Below are 15506 nucleotides of genomic sequence, written 5' to 3' on the forward strand. Positions count from 1 at the left end.
GTATCAAGGCCAAAGAGTAATGTGCAGGTTGAAGGGTAAAGAGAAAGAGGGAGAAGAGGGAGAAGAGGGAGAAGAGGGAGAAGAGGGAGAAGAGAAGGGATTCCCAAATGCGGAGGCGTGACGGAATGCGGAGACGGATCGGCGACGTGACTCTATACTCTCTCGTCAGAGTACAAAGTTGTAGAAGTGAACTTCTATCTCCCAATATATGTGGCATGTTGAACAAACTTCTTGTTCACCCTGATCCGCTTCCAGTCTTCATCTCTAAACCAAATCGCAACAAGAATCTCACCAGCAGGCGACCTAGGCATCAAATACCCCAAGCTCTCAAAAGGAATAAAGTGCGGACTCCGTACAGCCTCAGGCTTCCCCAAACCAAGATTAAGGTCCAATTCATAGCAATTAATCCTCGACCAAGAGCTAATCATGTAATCCGACGGGATCGTAACAGTCGCAGTAAACAAAGTCTTGGTCCTATCAGGCGATCGACTATGGAACGTAGCCAAAGCACGCGTATTAAACACCAGATAATCAATTTTTGGATCGAGCTGGGATCGAAGCTGTGCAGCAATGACCCCTAAAGGTTACTCGGACATTGTCTGAATCATGTCTTTGTTGTAGGTCATGGTTTGCAATAGTCCTGGTTAACCCGAATGCACGCCCAGGTGTCGTCGGACATCCACTGCGCGTGCAAGCATCAACTCGGATTTCGATCCGAAGCGAAGATCCCGCGCTCGGGTGATGCACTGCCAGATAAAAGCGCTGACGGCATCATCTGTGGAAATGTAACTTGGTGTCGGGGGTAATGTGATGGTTCGGACCCGGCTTGTACGAGGCGTCGAGTAGTGGGATGATATTGCTCTGGTCCATATTTCCAGTAGCAAGTTCCTCACCCATGTAGGCTCATCGTGGCAAGCCCTGGACAACATAATATGTTGATGAGAAAGTCTTGGCCAATCATGTCTATGACATTTTGTTGAGCAACGAGCGTGAGCATCAGGCCGCCCTTTGTGAAATTCGCCTGGACACAAAAGACCAATGTTGATTCGATTGTGATCCCTGGCAGGGTACCGGGTAGACTGATAGTCGTGCAAGGTGTAATGATGTTCTCGTCCAACATGGCAAAGGCCGTCTGTTGTTGGTGCAGAGGGGTCATCTTGTATATCTTTCACCACGAGCTGGATCTTGCCGAGAGGCGTGATTATGAAGACGCCTGTGTTGCCATCCCCTGCGCCTTGGTTGACAACATGGCCAGTAAGTCATAAGAAGGTATTCGCCAATCGGTCAAGTCCGTGGGTTAGGGTTGTGGTAACGTCTTCATGTGAAGATATGTCGAGAACCGAGTAGCTCGAGTGTGTATAGCTTGTAAAGAACTGAAATCAGGCCTGCCACGTCGAGGATTGTGTCCGCCATTGTTCCAATATAGAAGTAGTCCTCTGCAGACACGACGTCTCTTAACCCTCGTGGTCGAGGGAATGCACCCGCCTGTGCCCGACTTACTCACGACGCTTCACCAAGTGTCAATCTTGCTCACCGGAATTCACTTGAAAATTCTCAATTGATATTACTTCAAGGCTCACATCAAAACTCAGAAGATGTTGGCATCTTCGAATACGTTCTTGAATTTCCCTTTCATATCATCTATGTTGTTGTGAACGCGAAGAGTGCTTTGGCCTATAGACGTACGACCGGCAGAACTAACCCACCAGTAGATGCATATTGCAGGAGACTGAGTGATGAGACATTGTGTATTTTATTGATCTCTTTTTCTGAATTCCATATCTGTGTGAGCGCGTCCTTCGCCAGGTCTATTCATTTGGTAGACAGAGAGACCCTATTAATTTTCTAGTACATAGCGGAATCGGGCCTTCCCAGCCACTGTGTCCAGAAGCACCTGATTCGCATCTTTCATTGAGACTACTTGAACTCATGGATGGACAGATTTTATTGCATCCAGATTCAACATCTCCCGAATCTCCTCCGGGCTGTACCTTTTGGCTTCAGGCTCCTTGTTGGTCGAAGACGCAGTATGTATCATTTTCTCCGCTGTGGTGCTAATATAATGCTATATCTTTTCGAATTAGATTCTTCATGACACTAACCATGGAAATACACATAGCCGCTGAGAACATCCCTGCCCTCGCCGAGAAGCCTCGGAAATACCTCATAGGTTGCCTTGGAATGCTCAATCCCAACGGTATGAGATCGACATCACACCCCTGCAGACTTGTGCAGGGGTCACATAAAAAGCGACCCAATAACAAAAAGTCCAGGCTCCGCACAGGCGCATAATCATACGACAATATATCTAAAGTACCAAAGGAAGCACGCGCAATTTCCGAAAACAAAAGGATCCAATTGGGTATAAAAACCACGCAAGCCGAAAGTACAGTAAATCAGATCCAAATCCGCCAGGAACACCAGGAGGCCCCTAAATGTAACCCCGTTTACCATTACCATTCCCTCCAACCATCTGATGAACACTAACGCTCTCATCCTCCCCCACATGAGCATCAAATAGAAAGGATTCAACAGCACTAGACGATGAAGCCCTACCAGGCTCAGCCCCCTCATAGCGCACATCATAATCAACAGTATGCACAGAAGCATTATCGCGCAAGATCTGGTGACTATTCACACGCTCCACACCGGGACGGCTCCCATGGGCCGCGGAATTAGGACTTATGGTGTGGGTCGCCGATCCTGATCGTTGCCCAAGGCCACTGTCAGACTTGAATCCCGACCGATCCTTCGAGTTCTGACCCGAGACCGATTGCTCGAAGAAGTCTGACACTGTTCCTGCCATCATGCCTGTTTGGAGATCGGCTAGCACGCGCTTTAAGGTTGGGATGCAGGTACAGAGGATTGAGGAGCTGAGGATGAGTTGGAGCCAGATTGCTGGCATTAGAGCGTGCCAGGGTCTGTCTGGGGGTTCGGAGCTGAAGAGTGGCTTCAGGGAGCGGAGGCCGGCCATGGTCAATGCTAGGACTCTGTTTTGGTGCTTTGTGTTAGATATGGTTTTGTGAAAGAGTCAATGAGGCTGACTCACAGAACACGCATGGCGAATAGGGCTGAGATGTGATGGCGTTTCCATTGGATGATTTGGACTTGTTGAAGTAGAGTCACTGGTAGTCCGATTATGCATACATCCAAAAACATATGACATGCGGCCAGGCTGATGTATAGCGCGTGTTGGTTTAGGCATCGTTCCGGGCTGAAGTTCCACGGACGTGGTTGATCACATTGCACAACGAGCGCCACTAACGCGGCCAGTGCCCATGCCCCAATCAATCCCAAGGCAATCTTGCACGCCGCGGAGATCCTCTCGAAGGGCTTCAGTGATAAGACAAGGAGGGCGACGGCGGCTTTCGAGCATGCCAAAACGAGGACGGCGAAAAGTTGACTAGCATAGAGGGCCTTCCATGGTGTTAGTATGCCTTCGTTGCTGGATAATGGACTGGCTTACCTTGCTATATGTTTCAAATGAAGAATCACTCAACGCACGTCGGTGTTTGCCGATGCCATGAGAACTTGCTATATTGATGCACACAGTTTGAGGGATAAAGAGAACCTATTCAATTGATTAGATCACATCAAGCTCAAGAGAGAAGAATGATTACACAGCTGAGAAACACAATCGAGTCACTCCACGAAACTTTGCGCAAGACACGGAGGCGGGATATCAGAGCAACTGTTGTCGCGAGAATAGTAATAATCAGTAGAATAGTGCTCACAGTTATGACCCAGGCACTATGATCGTCTGGAGTAACAGGCAAAAGAGGCGGAAGAAGAACCTCCTGTTCTTGGCTAGAAGCCATTGCAACTAAGAGGACTCAGGAAGCTGCAACATACAACGAGCATATTCCTAGTTACAACAAAAAGGCGAAAGCGTGACATGATATAACACCAACCCATCCCCTTGGCCTAAGAGGAAACGCAAGATTAAATCACTAGCCAAAAAAAAAGGGTACTTCACCGGTCTACTGATCCCAGTTGATCTAAGGTTCCACCAGCGTGCATACTTAGCCCGGTCTCGAAACAAGACTGGGCTTGAGATGCAGCTGCGCCGATCGTCTCTCCCCTCAGCCAAGAACATTCCACTGTAACACTTGGATCCTAATCCTGGTGGCTTTTTTTTATTAATGGCATCCATGCCGTTTTTGCGTTTTCTTTTTCATCTCCCGATCTCCGTCGGGACGTTTGTTTTGATATTTCAGGTTTTCCGTCTTTCTCACTTCTTTTTCCGTTTGCTATCATGGAGCATCATGAGTTGCATCCCTTGAAAGGGGGACATTTCAGTATTGACCAAGATGTACCCATTCGAGAGGTCAAAGTCACGAATGCCTATGAGAATCCCAGCAGGAATGGTTCCACGGAGACATCGCCGAAGGTATGAATTTCCGAGACTATTAGGGCTGCCAAGCTAATATAGTATACAGCGACTGTTTAATTTCACCCAGATCTTCTTCTTTTCACTTACCTACTTGTCTAGCTGGGAGACTCAGGCGTTGTAAGTTCCTCCGTATCGTCATGTGTCCGCGCAGTATTGACAGCCCATCTGCAAAGGAACTTGAGCACAGTCCTCACAAATGGCGGCCCCCAAGCCCTCGCCTGGGGAATCGTCATAGTTGTCTCTGGTGCAATGGCACAATCAGCATCACTAGCGGAGATGGCCTCGATGCAACCAATCGCAGGAGCTCAGTATCACTGGACCCATTACTTGGCACCCGAACGCCAGAAGAAGTTTATCACCTGGATGCAAGGTGGGTCACTGGTCAACCCTTATCCAGGGCACGATTAACGTATACATCAGGCTGGGTGACCTGGTTCGCATGGATTTCCACACTCGCTGGCGTGGCCAACACCACCGCTACCATGATCCAAGGTCTGGCAAACGTGAACTACCCCGAATACGAGGCAAAGCAGTGGCATCTAACGCTGATCATCATCGGAATGCTCGTCGTCGAAGCTTTAATGAATATGTACACCTTTTGGCTCATCCCATGGATCGAGATGTTAGCCGGTATCTTACACATCTGCCTCTTGATCGTCTTCTTGGTTGTCTTCGCAGCATTGGCACCTCGACACACACCGGGGTTTGTCTTCCTGCACACGCAGAGTTCCTCGGGGTGGGCAACTTTTCCAGCATGGAATATCGGTCTACTGACCCCAGTCTGGGGGTTCGTCGGTAAGTGAGCCGACTTTTCAATCAGAGACAGCAGCTGAATATTTAGGCTTCGATGGCGCAGTTCATATGAGCGAAGAAGTCCGCCGAGCAAAACAAGCCGTGCCTCGCTCGATATTTTATACAGTCGTCACGAATGGTATCCTCGCCTATGCCATGGTCATCTGCATGCTCTTTACAATGGGTTCGGTGGAGGAAGCCCAGAAATCCAGTTTCCCAATTATTGAGATCTGCCAACAAGCAACTGGCTCTGTGAGTGCCGCCACGGCACTGGTATGCGGGTTACTCGTCATCTCACTGTCCGTTAATCTGGCAAGTATCGCATCTGTCTCCCGACTAACATGGGCATGGGCACGAGATGGTGCGTTACCCCGTTGGTTCGCTCATGTAAGTATCAAAGCCCGAAGCTCAAGTACCAGACATCAGTCATAGTACCACAAAATCCGTGACACAAAGATAAATCCGCTGACACCGCCCACAGATTGACCGCCAACACAACGTCCCAATCCGAGCCGTCTGGCTCCCTGTCCTAGTAGTAATGATCCTTTCCTGCCTCAACATCGCCGACACAGCAGCATTTGGCGCATTCGTAGCCCTAGGTTCGATAGGTCTCTTCGTGTCATACTTCATCGCCATCAGCTGCATGGTTCACAACCGATTCCGGGCGGATACTGCGCCGATGGGGGATTGGAATATGGGGAAGTTGGGGCTACCGGTCAATGTTTTTGCGCTTGTTTATACGGCTTGGGTGACTGTTTGGTTGGCATTTCCTTCGGCGTTGCCGGTTACCGGTGAGAACATGAATTATGCAGCGCCGATCTTTGGGGCTACTACTTTGTTTGCGTTTGGGTATTGGTTTGTTAAGGGGAAGAGGAGGTGGGAGGGGTTGAATAAGGATGTTGTAAGACTGGTTGTGGAGAGGGGTGAGCTTCAGTTGAAGTGATCCTCTTTTGTCGGTGCTTAGGGATACAATTGGGCTTTTGTGTCTTGTTGGTGCTTGAGCAATGCTCCTATGATATGATGACCCTGGGGTACTATGCTCTCATAGAGGATATATGCTTCCGGACCAAGAAGGCGCGACTCGAAACCCTTGATGTTGTTCCTTTCCTGTTTTCTCATCGCACATATGACCAAGCAATAAATCCATAAATAGAGACGTATGCTCGTGAATTCGAGGTTCTCTGCTTTGTGATGTAGAAGGTATTATCGGGTTGTCCAAAGATAAAAGGAGGCTTTCTCTTGAAAGAAAAATGTCGGCTTTGTTATGCCCCTCTGTTATGCCCCCCATATAACTAACAACCCCGTCCAAAGCTCCTTCACTTTGATTCATTCACTTTCCATTTCTCAAACCCCCTCTCATTATATTTATGATGTTGTCATTGAAGAAGAGCCTCCTCCGAACCTTACAATTTCGACCAAAAGAACCAACTTTGAAAGCTCTCCAAAACCATTTCCATATATCACCACCTGAATATGACCTCCTAAACGCCTTCATCTGCTACGACTATACATCATTCGCCAAGACCTTTCTCTTGGCGGGAGGTTTCTCTACCTCGATCATTTGTTCTACTGTCACTCCACGCCAATATCTCCTGTGGATAGAAGATTTTTTACTTGGATCGTTCCTTTTGTTGGCATTCTTAGTAAATTTCATCGAGGGGCGACAGCCTAGAAGCATACTCGCACCCAAGGGACAGGACCTCCAGTAAGGGTCAGCCCGACGATCACATGCACACGTGACAGCATCGACCGAGCTGCTATCTGCATGTATCATCTTGTTGAACCATAGTTCTAAACAAAGTTAGAATAATCTTGACAGACTGTCACGTATGGACTGCTTACCCATGTCATTGTTCCCCTCGTCAGAGTCGGGCATCTCCAAATAGTGCCGCGGCGTAAGCTGGTCGATCCATTCCCGAAACGAAGATTCGACTTCTTGGGCATTGAAAACAGCAGGTCTTGTCCATCTAATGTCGCCTTCAGTCACTTGAAGCCACACACGATACCTGCCGGAGCCGATTTCCGCCATGTTGATCTTCTGCAAGGACAGCTCATTGCTGAAAAAGGTCCAAAGATCTTTCCAGATGATATCCTCTTGCCCAGTTGGGATTGGGGGGACTTGATACTTAATTGTGCGATGTGATTAAGGGGCTTGTGTAGGAATTGTTCGGTGTAGTAAAAGGAACCAATGAATAAAGGTTTGTTGGTGGGAGGGGAGCCTGTGGCACAGTGGGGCTGCTCGGCATAGTAGAAGAAGTCGGTGCATAAGTGTTCCTTGGGGGAGGAGGGACTCTCGGTACAGGCGGTGTTCCCACTGCGGGTCGGGGGAAAGGGGCAGATAAAGAGAAGAGAGGCGATGATGGCGAAGTACGTGGAATACGGGGAGTATTGTAAAAGCCGCGCCGTGGATGTCTATACCGGCCTTGTGAATGACCAGGATCATCGACGCGTGGGATGTTGGAAACATTTCCCTGGGAAGAATTCAAACCACCAGTTGTTGAATTGATCTCTATGGTCGATCAATCTCACTCTGGTGAGTTTAAGGACATGGCCAAAGTTTGTTTGGCCGTAGTAAGCATTGACTTCCATGATTCAGAGGTGATCTGAACCTGATTCAAGTGTAGGCATTTGAGCTGAATGAACTTTTCTCTCTCACAGATATCCTTGAAAAAGTAAGGTTGTGCCTGGGAGGGATGGCCGACACTTTGTGAGAGCCTCAGTCGCTTGAGACCAGGTGACAACTTTAGTAACCAGTTTGACCCAAGTGTCCCTCTCAAGATCTATGCAGAGATGGAGATCCTCTACACTGTCTAGGAACGGAAGACGAGAGTCGTATTGCACTTCTGGGAGGGTCACCTGGGAACTGACATCGGCACAGTAATTAGGATCACAGGTATGTAATCTCCTGATTTTTCGATTTGACCAGCTAAGCGCTTGAAGAAGTCTTGAGAAGGCCAACGAATTGACCTTTCGCATCCTGTCGCCGATATCCTGGAGTCGGTCCAGGGTCGCAGGAGTGGATCGAAAGCCAATCCGGTCGATAAGGTGGCGATAACCAAGGAATCGAACTTTTCGTTGTTGTGGATCTAGTAAAAAGGTCGTCGTATATTGTGCTAGACCAACTGTATCAAGAGTATGGAATTGATCCATGCATTTGGAGAGTCTAGCGCTGAAAACATGTGAATTCAGGAGATCGGAGTTGTCTGTGATCATGGCTGTGATAGCGGTCCCCCAGTTCATCGCCATCTAATGGCTGGCAACTTTTCGATGACACACGGAATTCTCCCATGTTATTTTCACTCTGTCGCTCGTCACCATAAAGGGGATGCTTTTGAAATATCGGTCGAAGAAGTCCCCAGACGACGTTGTGCATAATGTGTGACATGTCAACCTGAGCATTTTCCTTTCCAAGATCTGTACATGGCTGCAAATAAGGGACATCACTTCGACCGGAAGAGACTGTATCGACATTTTGACGGTGATCGGAATGGACTGTCACAAAGCAGAATCGGCGCGGTCCAGGGAAATTGGAAGAGGAGTGGGAAGATGGTTAAGAGTAAAAATGAAAACAAAAGAACCTTGGAAAGTGGCGAGCATATAGAGCTTCCAACGTCACCATCTTTCTGTTTCACCCCCGTAAATATGCCCCACTGATTCCCGCTTTCAACGGTGGATCTGCCGTCCTGTAGTATACTAACAAGATCCTTATAGTATCTCTTGAATTAAAGAAGGATACCTGACGAGACAACATGACCAAATCTATCAATATCCGTCCTTCATTTTGACACCAATCTGGATTGAATTTCTTCTTTTTGAGAAAGAAGCCCTGAAGGATTACCCTGGGGAATGACTACCAGAACACAGAATACGTGCAGCAATCACTTTGCTACAGACGACACTCGCGTCCGGCCAATATGACGAGTCTCCCAAAATGCAATGAACAAGTGCCCTTTTTATGGTTTTTCAGTGATGAGGATACCCAGTTTTCTACACTGGGATCTCGATGTCTCTATCTACGTGACTGGGTCCCTCATCTCGCATAGTCTCACCCACTCTTGCGCATTACGCAGCCTGTGAGGGGGGTACCTTAAAGGCATCTAACCTGTGTTGTCTTCTCAACTCACGGTCAAACCCACCCTCTCACTCGAACGCCTTGTGCATGCCAAAGGGCGGCTTAACTGCATGTCAAATCTACCTGCATTGCCCTGGCAATTTAAGCTTCCTGCTTTGTCTTCCAGGTACAGGTTCAGCAAGAACAAACTCGAGCCCATTCAGCATTCTGCCAGAGGACGCTACCCCTCCCGAAGAATATCAGACAGCTGCTCCATCGTCAAGACGTTACTATGCAGGGCAATGGCAACACCACATCACTTCATTGCGAGAACAATACAACATCATATCATGTCATAGTTCTACTACAATCTGAACATATCCAGCTACAATACTTAGTACTCCGTAGTGAATTTAGAAAAGAATCGCTGATGTCATTCATCATAAAAGAGAAGCCGGACGAGACCCAGTCCCATCCAGTCCACATTTTGTCAAGAGCAAGCTCTCGCTATATACAAGGCACGGCCTATGTAAAAGAAAAAGAAGGGTAATCAAACACAAGATGCAGCAATGCAGCGATGCACAGATGCAAATGCAACTCAAGGAAAAACAGAAAGACAAGTCTAAACAAACAGTCAAAAGAACGACGTTTGTTCAATCTATGCCTTGATACAGTACTGGTATCCAAGCCAGAGGTTATCACAGTTCTCATCGAGCTGCGAGTTCAAGCTTCGCAGCTGGGAGAATGAGATGCCAGCAGTTTCGCTGACGGCGTTGCAGATGTCGCCATTCATGACTGTGTAGTACTCCTGGCAGGAAGACGAAGCGTATGGGTAGATAGGCGCATCGGTGGACGAGGCGGCGGGGGCCGCGTTAGCTGTTGCCGCTGGGGCAGACTTGGTTGTCCAGGATGGGGTGGGGGTTGGGGTTGGCGCGGCGCTCTGCACGTTGACCTCGGGAGTCCAGGCGGCAGCAGGGGTGGTGGTTGGGGCGGCGGACTCGGTGGGCTGGGGCTGAACGGTTTCCGCAGGCTGAGTGGTCTCTGCGGCAGCAGTAGAGGTGGACGAAGAGGAGCTGCCAGAGTTGTCGGAGCCGGAGTCGGAAGAGTCAGAGGTGGACGACTCGGTGCCGCTGGTCAAGGTACCAATGGTGCCTTCAATACACACGCTGACATCACCAGCCCAGCCACGGACACGGTTGGCGATATCAGAGGCGTAGCAGTGAGTGGCACCACCCTGGCCGAGGTTACCGGAGGCGTCGATGGAGCCGGAGTTGTAGGTGCGGGCGGCCTTGTAGTACTTGGTGGCATCGCTCCCGCTCTGGGCTTGGTAGCACTGCTGGAGGCCGTCGCCGGCGGAGGTTCCAATGGTACCATCCTCAATCATCTGCTTGATCATGCTGGATGGGCAGGGGGTGACGCCGACGCAAGTTCCGGAGCCGTCGTGGCTTTGCATCAGGCCAGTGTTCTGGACGCCGTTGTTGGTGGACTGGACGCGGACGCAGCCCTTGCTCTCCTGCATGACGATGGCCAGGATGAAGCGCTCGTCGACGCCGCTGGAGCTGGCGATCGACTTGATGTGTTCGTTGATGTTGTCCGTCTCCGTGTCGCTATTGTCGCAAGCTGAAGAAATAAGGATCTTGTTGAGTTCCCAGCTGGTAAGATGTCTATTAGCGGAGGTTCTGTACGGGGTTTCGTGCAATTGATTACTTACAGAACGTCGTACTCTTTCCAGTCGGAAAGCGAGGGCCATCCGTCCGAGACCTCGCCGTTGCCACCCATCATAGCATAGGTGGCGGCGGACAAGGCGCCGCGACGGTGCAAGTTGTGGTGTCCGCTCGCGCCATGGGGAACGGCTTGAATGAGGGTAGACAGGCTGCCAGCAGCCAGGATCTATATACAATTGTTAGCCATGGTTCGGGTATGTGGAGGTGCGGTGGATCAGGGGTTCGCCCAGAGGTCTCGGCGAACTATACAAACGTACCAATGAAGGAAAGAACATTTTGTTGGATAGGGAGTGACGAAACGACGAACAACGATCAACGGTCAACGGATAGTAGAAGCCCTGCTTGCAAGAAGACAGAAAAAATAGGGAGCCATGGCCAAAGTATATGTACTCGGCACTAATGTGTGCCCTTTGCCCTCTCGCTGTCTCTTTTGGTCAATTGATCAGTCCAGGTCTCCGCAGCGGAGATGCCCCTCGAATTGGGACCGAGGTGGCTGTGAAAGTGACCCAATGGCGGGCTGGTTTGGGGCCTTTCTGTAAGGGCTGAAACACCCAGAGGATCCCAGAGGTCCGGGTGAGTCGCGATTGGCCTGTTTCAGATATTCATTCGGCCCCTGTGAGCGAATTTTGGGGGTTGCGGAGCTGACGAGGGCGTTCATCACTTCGTTCGTGTGGCCGCGATTGGCTGCTTGTGGAGGAAACGATCACCGATGTGGACCGAGGACAAACTTTTGTCTCTGCCCGCTTGGACGGAGGCTGTTCTGTGCCTGAATTGCCCCTGGTTCCGGGGAGCATTTACCCGTGTTGTATCCAGGCTCTGGCGTGCAGTCTACTGTACACTGTACTCTAATCACTTTCACGGGCGCGTATTCATCTAAGTTAGCCTCGACCTATTCAAGTCCCACAAAAGTGGCAACAAAAGCCCGAGCTAACATGTAGCGTCGTATTGAGGTGAAAGTGGGAAAAGCACAGGCGCTGTGGTCGGGCCTGGCCTGGCGGTTCAGGCACATTTACAATCTAAAATGCCATGTGGTTCTACAACGAAGTCTACAGTATCTTCCTTTTCTCTTTCTTTGAGAATGATATCAATTTCCTCATTTGCCTACTATGTTCAGTTTCCATATTGGAATTACAAGCATACAATAATAGCAACTTACCACCTGTAGCCCCCTCGGCCCCCGAAAGTACGGTCGCTTGCAACGGCTATTTCTATGACACTAGTCACAACGCACACAACACATCGCAAAGGCCTCGATTAAACATAGTGGAGACAACCTTGGCCCTAATGTAGGATCTGTACGGGTGGACGGAGTACACCGGTGTTCATCACCGGTGAGACACTTTCTTTCAACCCAACTACCACGCGTCCCGTGCCTAACCAACAACAGTATGAAATATCAGACCAAACCAAAGAAGAAATTCCCATAGCTCAAGCTCCCAAGCCCTCGACTTCGATATAGCAACCACTTGCATAGCGCAGATCAATTGAACAAAGACACCATCGAACTGGGATCGACAGCCTTGACCGCGAATGCGGCTTCGGACTTCCGAGGCTGAATTACATGCCCTGTATCGGTATTGCATTTCAAATTGATGAATCTACGGACAGCATTAGACCCGTCAAGCAGGTCGGGTCTGCACACCGACATGCATGCTGTGCTGTACTGTAAATCCAGGGCTATGACATAGCCAATTCCAGCCCTGGGTCCACTCGCTTCCTTACTCTGTTCCTGGATAATGGCAAACTCGATCTATCCCTCTAGATCTCGTATCTGCAATTGCCAACTGAAATACATGTATCATTTCGGGGTGCAGCTGTAACTTGTGCCGAGCTCATATAGATCAAGCAATTCTTCGCAGCGCTGCAATATCTACATGCAGGCAATCATACATACATCGATTTGATTTCAGACAATCCATATTACATAGACGAGGATATACATGCTACCTGTCATAATAATAATCTCCGGTTCGGAGTCAGCTAGGCTTTGATCTTGGCTTCGGGTTCTGTAGTCCATGTATATGCTGGCAGTGCCAAGACATATTGAATTCAGCTAGCCCGGACGCATATCGGACAGAATGTTTGAGAACTGACTGCAAATACCCTGTCCACGTGTGCACTCATCATACGGCGTACAATCGATTCTGCTGTATATCATCAGAGCTCAATAGTGGCTCCAGCTATGTAAGGGTTGGGGCTGGGATGAGGCTGAGCAGAGGCCTCGGAGCTTTGTGGGTCAATGAAGCTAGGTCGGGGATTTGGGGTCCTGAGCTAGCGATGCTATAATAAAACCTCGGTGATATTTTTACCACATTATGGAGTGTTGCTAATATTTGGTATGTCGGGGGCCAAGTGGCGATGGTTAAGACAGGTCTAGGAATAGGAACTTCGGGGGTGTCCAAGAAAGTGATAGTAAAAACCATCAAGATCCCAAAATTCAGCAGCCTTGGATATTCACTTGGGCGGCCCAGCGAGACTTTCTTCTCCTTCATGATGTCAAGCGTGGCGGCCATACTCTGCGATCAACAATTATTGACTTGCCGTTATAATGATCAGCCTGAACAGCCTCCTTGACCAGCCCCTGAATATCATATATCCCTATTCCGCTGGAATTTCACTGAGGCTGGAGAATTGCATGCATTTGATAACGATACATCTCTTTTCTTTTGTTTGTCAGTTTCACGAACTGTCTTTGAAACCCGCCGAACGTTTCTACCAAGTGTAACCAATTGACCACTTAGGGGTTGCTCGAACCGCTCTGTGCACAGCAGTTGACTTGACAGGAACCAACTTTTTAAGATTATCCAGGACCAGTACTCTAAACTTCCCATCTATTTTATTAAATAGACAAAGGCTTGTCTGGAATTTTGAATTTCGCCTTCTTGATAGTAATCTCCGAGCATTCTCGCCTAATATCTACACCAAACCACCCCTAATAATTGGGGTCTCAGAACTCTCGCAAGATATACTATCTTCGAAGCTTCCAATTTTCAAAAGCGAAATATTTGCGAGTTGCATATGGAGACGGGATTCGAGCCTCGGCATCGCGGAGAGACTGTTGACCCGCCGGAGTGGGCCCACCAAATCCGTCGGTCATCTTCATGTTGTTCAGGGTGACTATATAGCTAAACCAATCTTTGAGCTTCGCAAAAACCAAATAGCCATGCTATCTATTAATATTCCCCATTACACGAACCCCTCGGGGTATCAGCTATCCAAGCTGCCAAAACCAGAGCTTCGATCTGCTCAAGATGTGATCATCAAAGTCCACGCCGCGAGTATAAATCCAATCGACGTGAAACGGGCAGGTGGAGCTTTGAAGATGGCGATGAAGGACGCGTGAGCTACACCTGATTCCTCTCTCGAACGATGCTTATATGAAACTAGCTTCCCATACAAGATCGGTTATGATTGTGCTGGTATAGTCACGGAAGTTGGATCAGATGTGAGCAGATGTAAAGTCAGTGATGAGGTTTATACTCGCCTTCCAGAGGTTTCTCGAGGTAATTATCCAATTAATTATTTGGTAGTCTTTCATTGACGCTTTATCTAGGTTCATTGAGTGAATTCGTCGTCTGCGCAGAGCAATACGTTGCTATCAAGCCGCCTTCATTATCTTTCGAGGAAGCTGCTTCTATTCCACTCGCTGGAATGACTGCTTTACAAGCACTCAGGAGATACAAGGGTGACCTTGCAGGAAAGACAGTCTTCGTACCGGCAGGCTGTAAGATTCCCTACCTATTTTCTTTCTCATCCTCATTTCCCATGTTCTCTACTAACGCAAGGCCAAGTAAGCGGAACGGGCCTCTTCGCATGCCAACTCGCGAAACACGTATTCAAAGCCGGAAAGGTAATAACAACAGTCTCCACATCAAAAGTGAGCAAGCTGAGCGAGCTACTAGGCGAAGGAACAGTTGATGAAAGTAAGCATCCACCATCCAACCCCGGCAACCAAGCCAAACCAGCTAACACCACCAAGTAATCGACTACACAAAAACAGATCCAAGATCTACCATCCCAAAAGGCTCCGTAGACTTCCTCTTCGACACAACTGGCGCTGCAATGGAGCATCTCTGTCTAATGCGTGCACGAACCGGATGCATCGTCTCCGTCGCGACAATGCCATCAGGCGATGAATTACAGGATTCGCCTTTGATGGAGTTGCCGCATAATCCGAGACTATCCATGCCTATTAGGATGTCTCTTAATGCCATGGATTGTGTAAGGAAGGTACGGGCTAGACGGTATGGAATTGAATACTCATATTTGCTTCTTGGGTCGAGTGGGACGGATCTGGATGAGTTGCGTGGGTATGTTGAGAATGGGAAGTTGAGGACTGTTGTTGGGTGTACGGTTCAATTTGGGGATATTGAGGCTGTTAGGGCCGCTTGTTTGGTTGTGTATAGTGGGAAAGGGGGAACTGGGAAGACAGTTGTTAAGATTGTTTGATTGGGTGTTTTTATTGCTATGTACTGGTAATCCAGCTTGGAGATCAAATTTCAAAGGTTGAGCAAAAGGTTTCCTTGACCTTTGGTGAGTTGAGGTC

At 48.8% G+C, this 15506-nt stretch overlaps 6 protein-coding genes across 6 annotated transcripts; 2 read left to right on the top strand and 4 right to left on the bottom strand.

Moving 5' to 3' along the window:
• Window positions 1-194: 194 nt before the first annotated feature.
• N7508_005494 (Transferase) lies at window positions 195-1413 on the bottom strand (the record flags this gene model as incomplete). The annotated part of the gene is made up of 3 exons (XM_058463560.1): window positions 195-577; window positions 650-1228; window positions 1341-1413. The coding sequence occupies 3 exons, from the start codon at window positions 1411-1413 to the stop codon at window positions 195-197; spliced, it is 1035 nt and encodes a 344-aa protein (XP_058320038.1).
• A 1018-nt stretch (window positions 1414-2431) lies between these two features.
• On the bottom strand, window positions 2432-3830 carry N7508_005495 (uncharacterized protein; the record flags this gene model as incomplete). The annotated part of the gene is made up of 4 exons (XM_058463561.1): window positions 2432-2990; window positions 3050-3417; window positions 3467-3571; window positions 3621-3830. Coding segments are annotated over 4 exons (1242 nt in total), but the record flags the coding sequence as incomplete, so codon positions are not given.
• A 425-nt stretch (window positions 3831-4255) lies between these two features.
• N7508_005496 (uncharacterized protein) lies at window positions 4256-6128 on the top strand (the record flags this gene model as incomplete). Its single annotated transcript, XM_058463562.1, has 6 exons — window positions 4256-4390; window positions 4440-4510; window positions 4567-4763; window positions 4814-5188; window positions 5235-5572; window positions 5667-6128. 6 exons carry the CDS (start codon window positions 4256-4258, stop codon window positions 6126-6128), a joined length of 1578 nt encoding a protein of 525 aa, XP_058320040.1.
• Window positions 6129-6689: 561 nt separating this feature from the next.
• On the bottom strand, window positions 6690-7214 carry N7508_005497 (uncharacterized protein; the record flags this gene model as incomplete). Its single annotated transcript, XM_058463563.1, has 3 exons — window positions 6690-6777; window positions 6922-6976; window positions 7028-7214. 3 exons carry the CDS (start codon window positions 7212-7214, stop codon window positions 6690-6692), a joined length of 330 nt encoding a protein of 109 aa, XP_058320041.1.
• A 2680-nt stretch (window positions 7215-9894) lies between these two features.
• Window positions 9895-11235, bottom strand: N7508_005498 (LysM peptidoglycan-binding domain-containing protein; the record flags this gene model as incomplete). The annotated part of the gene is made up of 3 exons (XM_058463564.1): window positions 9895-10888; window positions 10948-11126; window positions 11218-11235. 3 exons carry the CDS (start codon window positions 11233-11235, stop codon window positions 9895-9897), a joined length of 1191 nt encoding a protein of 396 aa, XP_058320042.1.
• A 2888-nt stretch (window positions 11236-14123) lies between these two features.
• Window positions 14124-15409, top strand: N7508_005499 (NADP-dependent oxidoreductase; the record flags this gene model as incomplete). Its single annotated transcript, XM_058463565.1, has 5 exons — window positions 14124-14299; window positions 14348-14463; window positions 14514-14684; window positions 14752-14883; window positions 14940-15409. 5 exons carry the CDS (start codon window positions 14124-14126, stop codon window positions 15407-15409), a joined length of 1065 nt encoding a protein of 354 aa, XP_058320043.1.
• Window positions 15410-15506: the final 97 nt, after the last annotated feature.

Source organism: Penicillium antarcticum (assembly GCF_028974205.1).
Source record: "Penicillium antarcticum strain IBT 31339 chromosome Unknown utg000005l_segment0_segment0, whole genome shotgun sequence".
Classification (NCBI taxonomy): domain Eukaryota; kingdom Fungi; phylum Ascomycota; class Eurotiomycetes; order Eurotiales; family Aspergillaceae; genus Penicillium; species Penicillium antarcticum.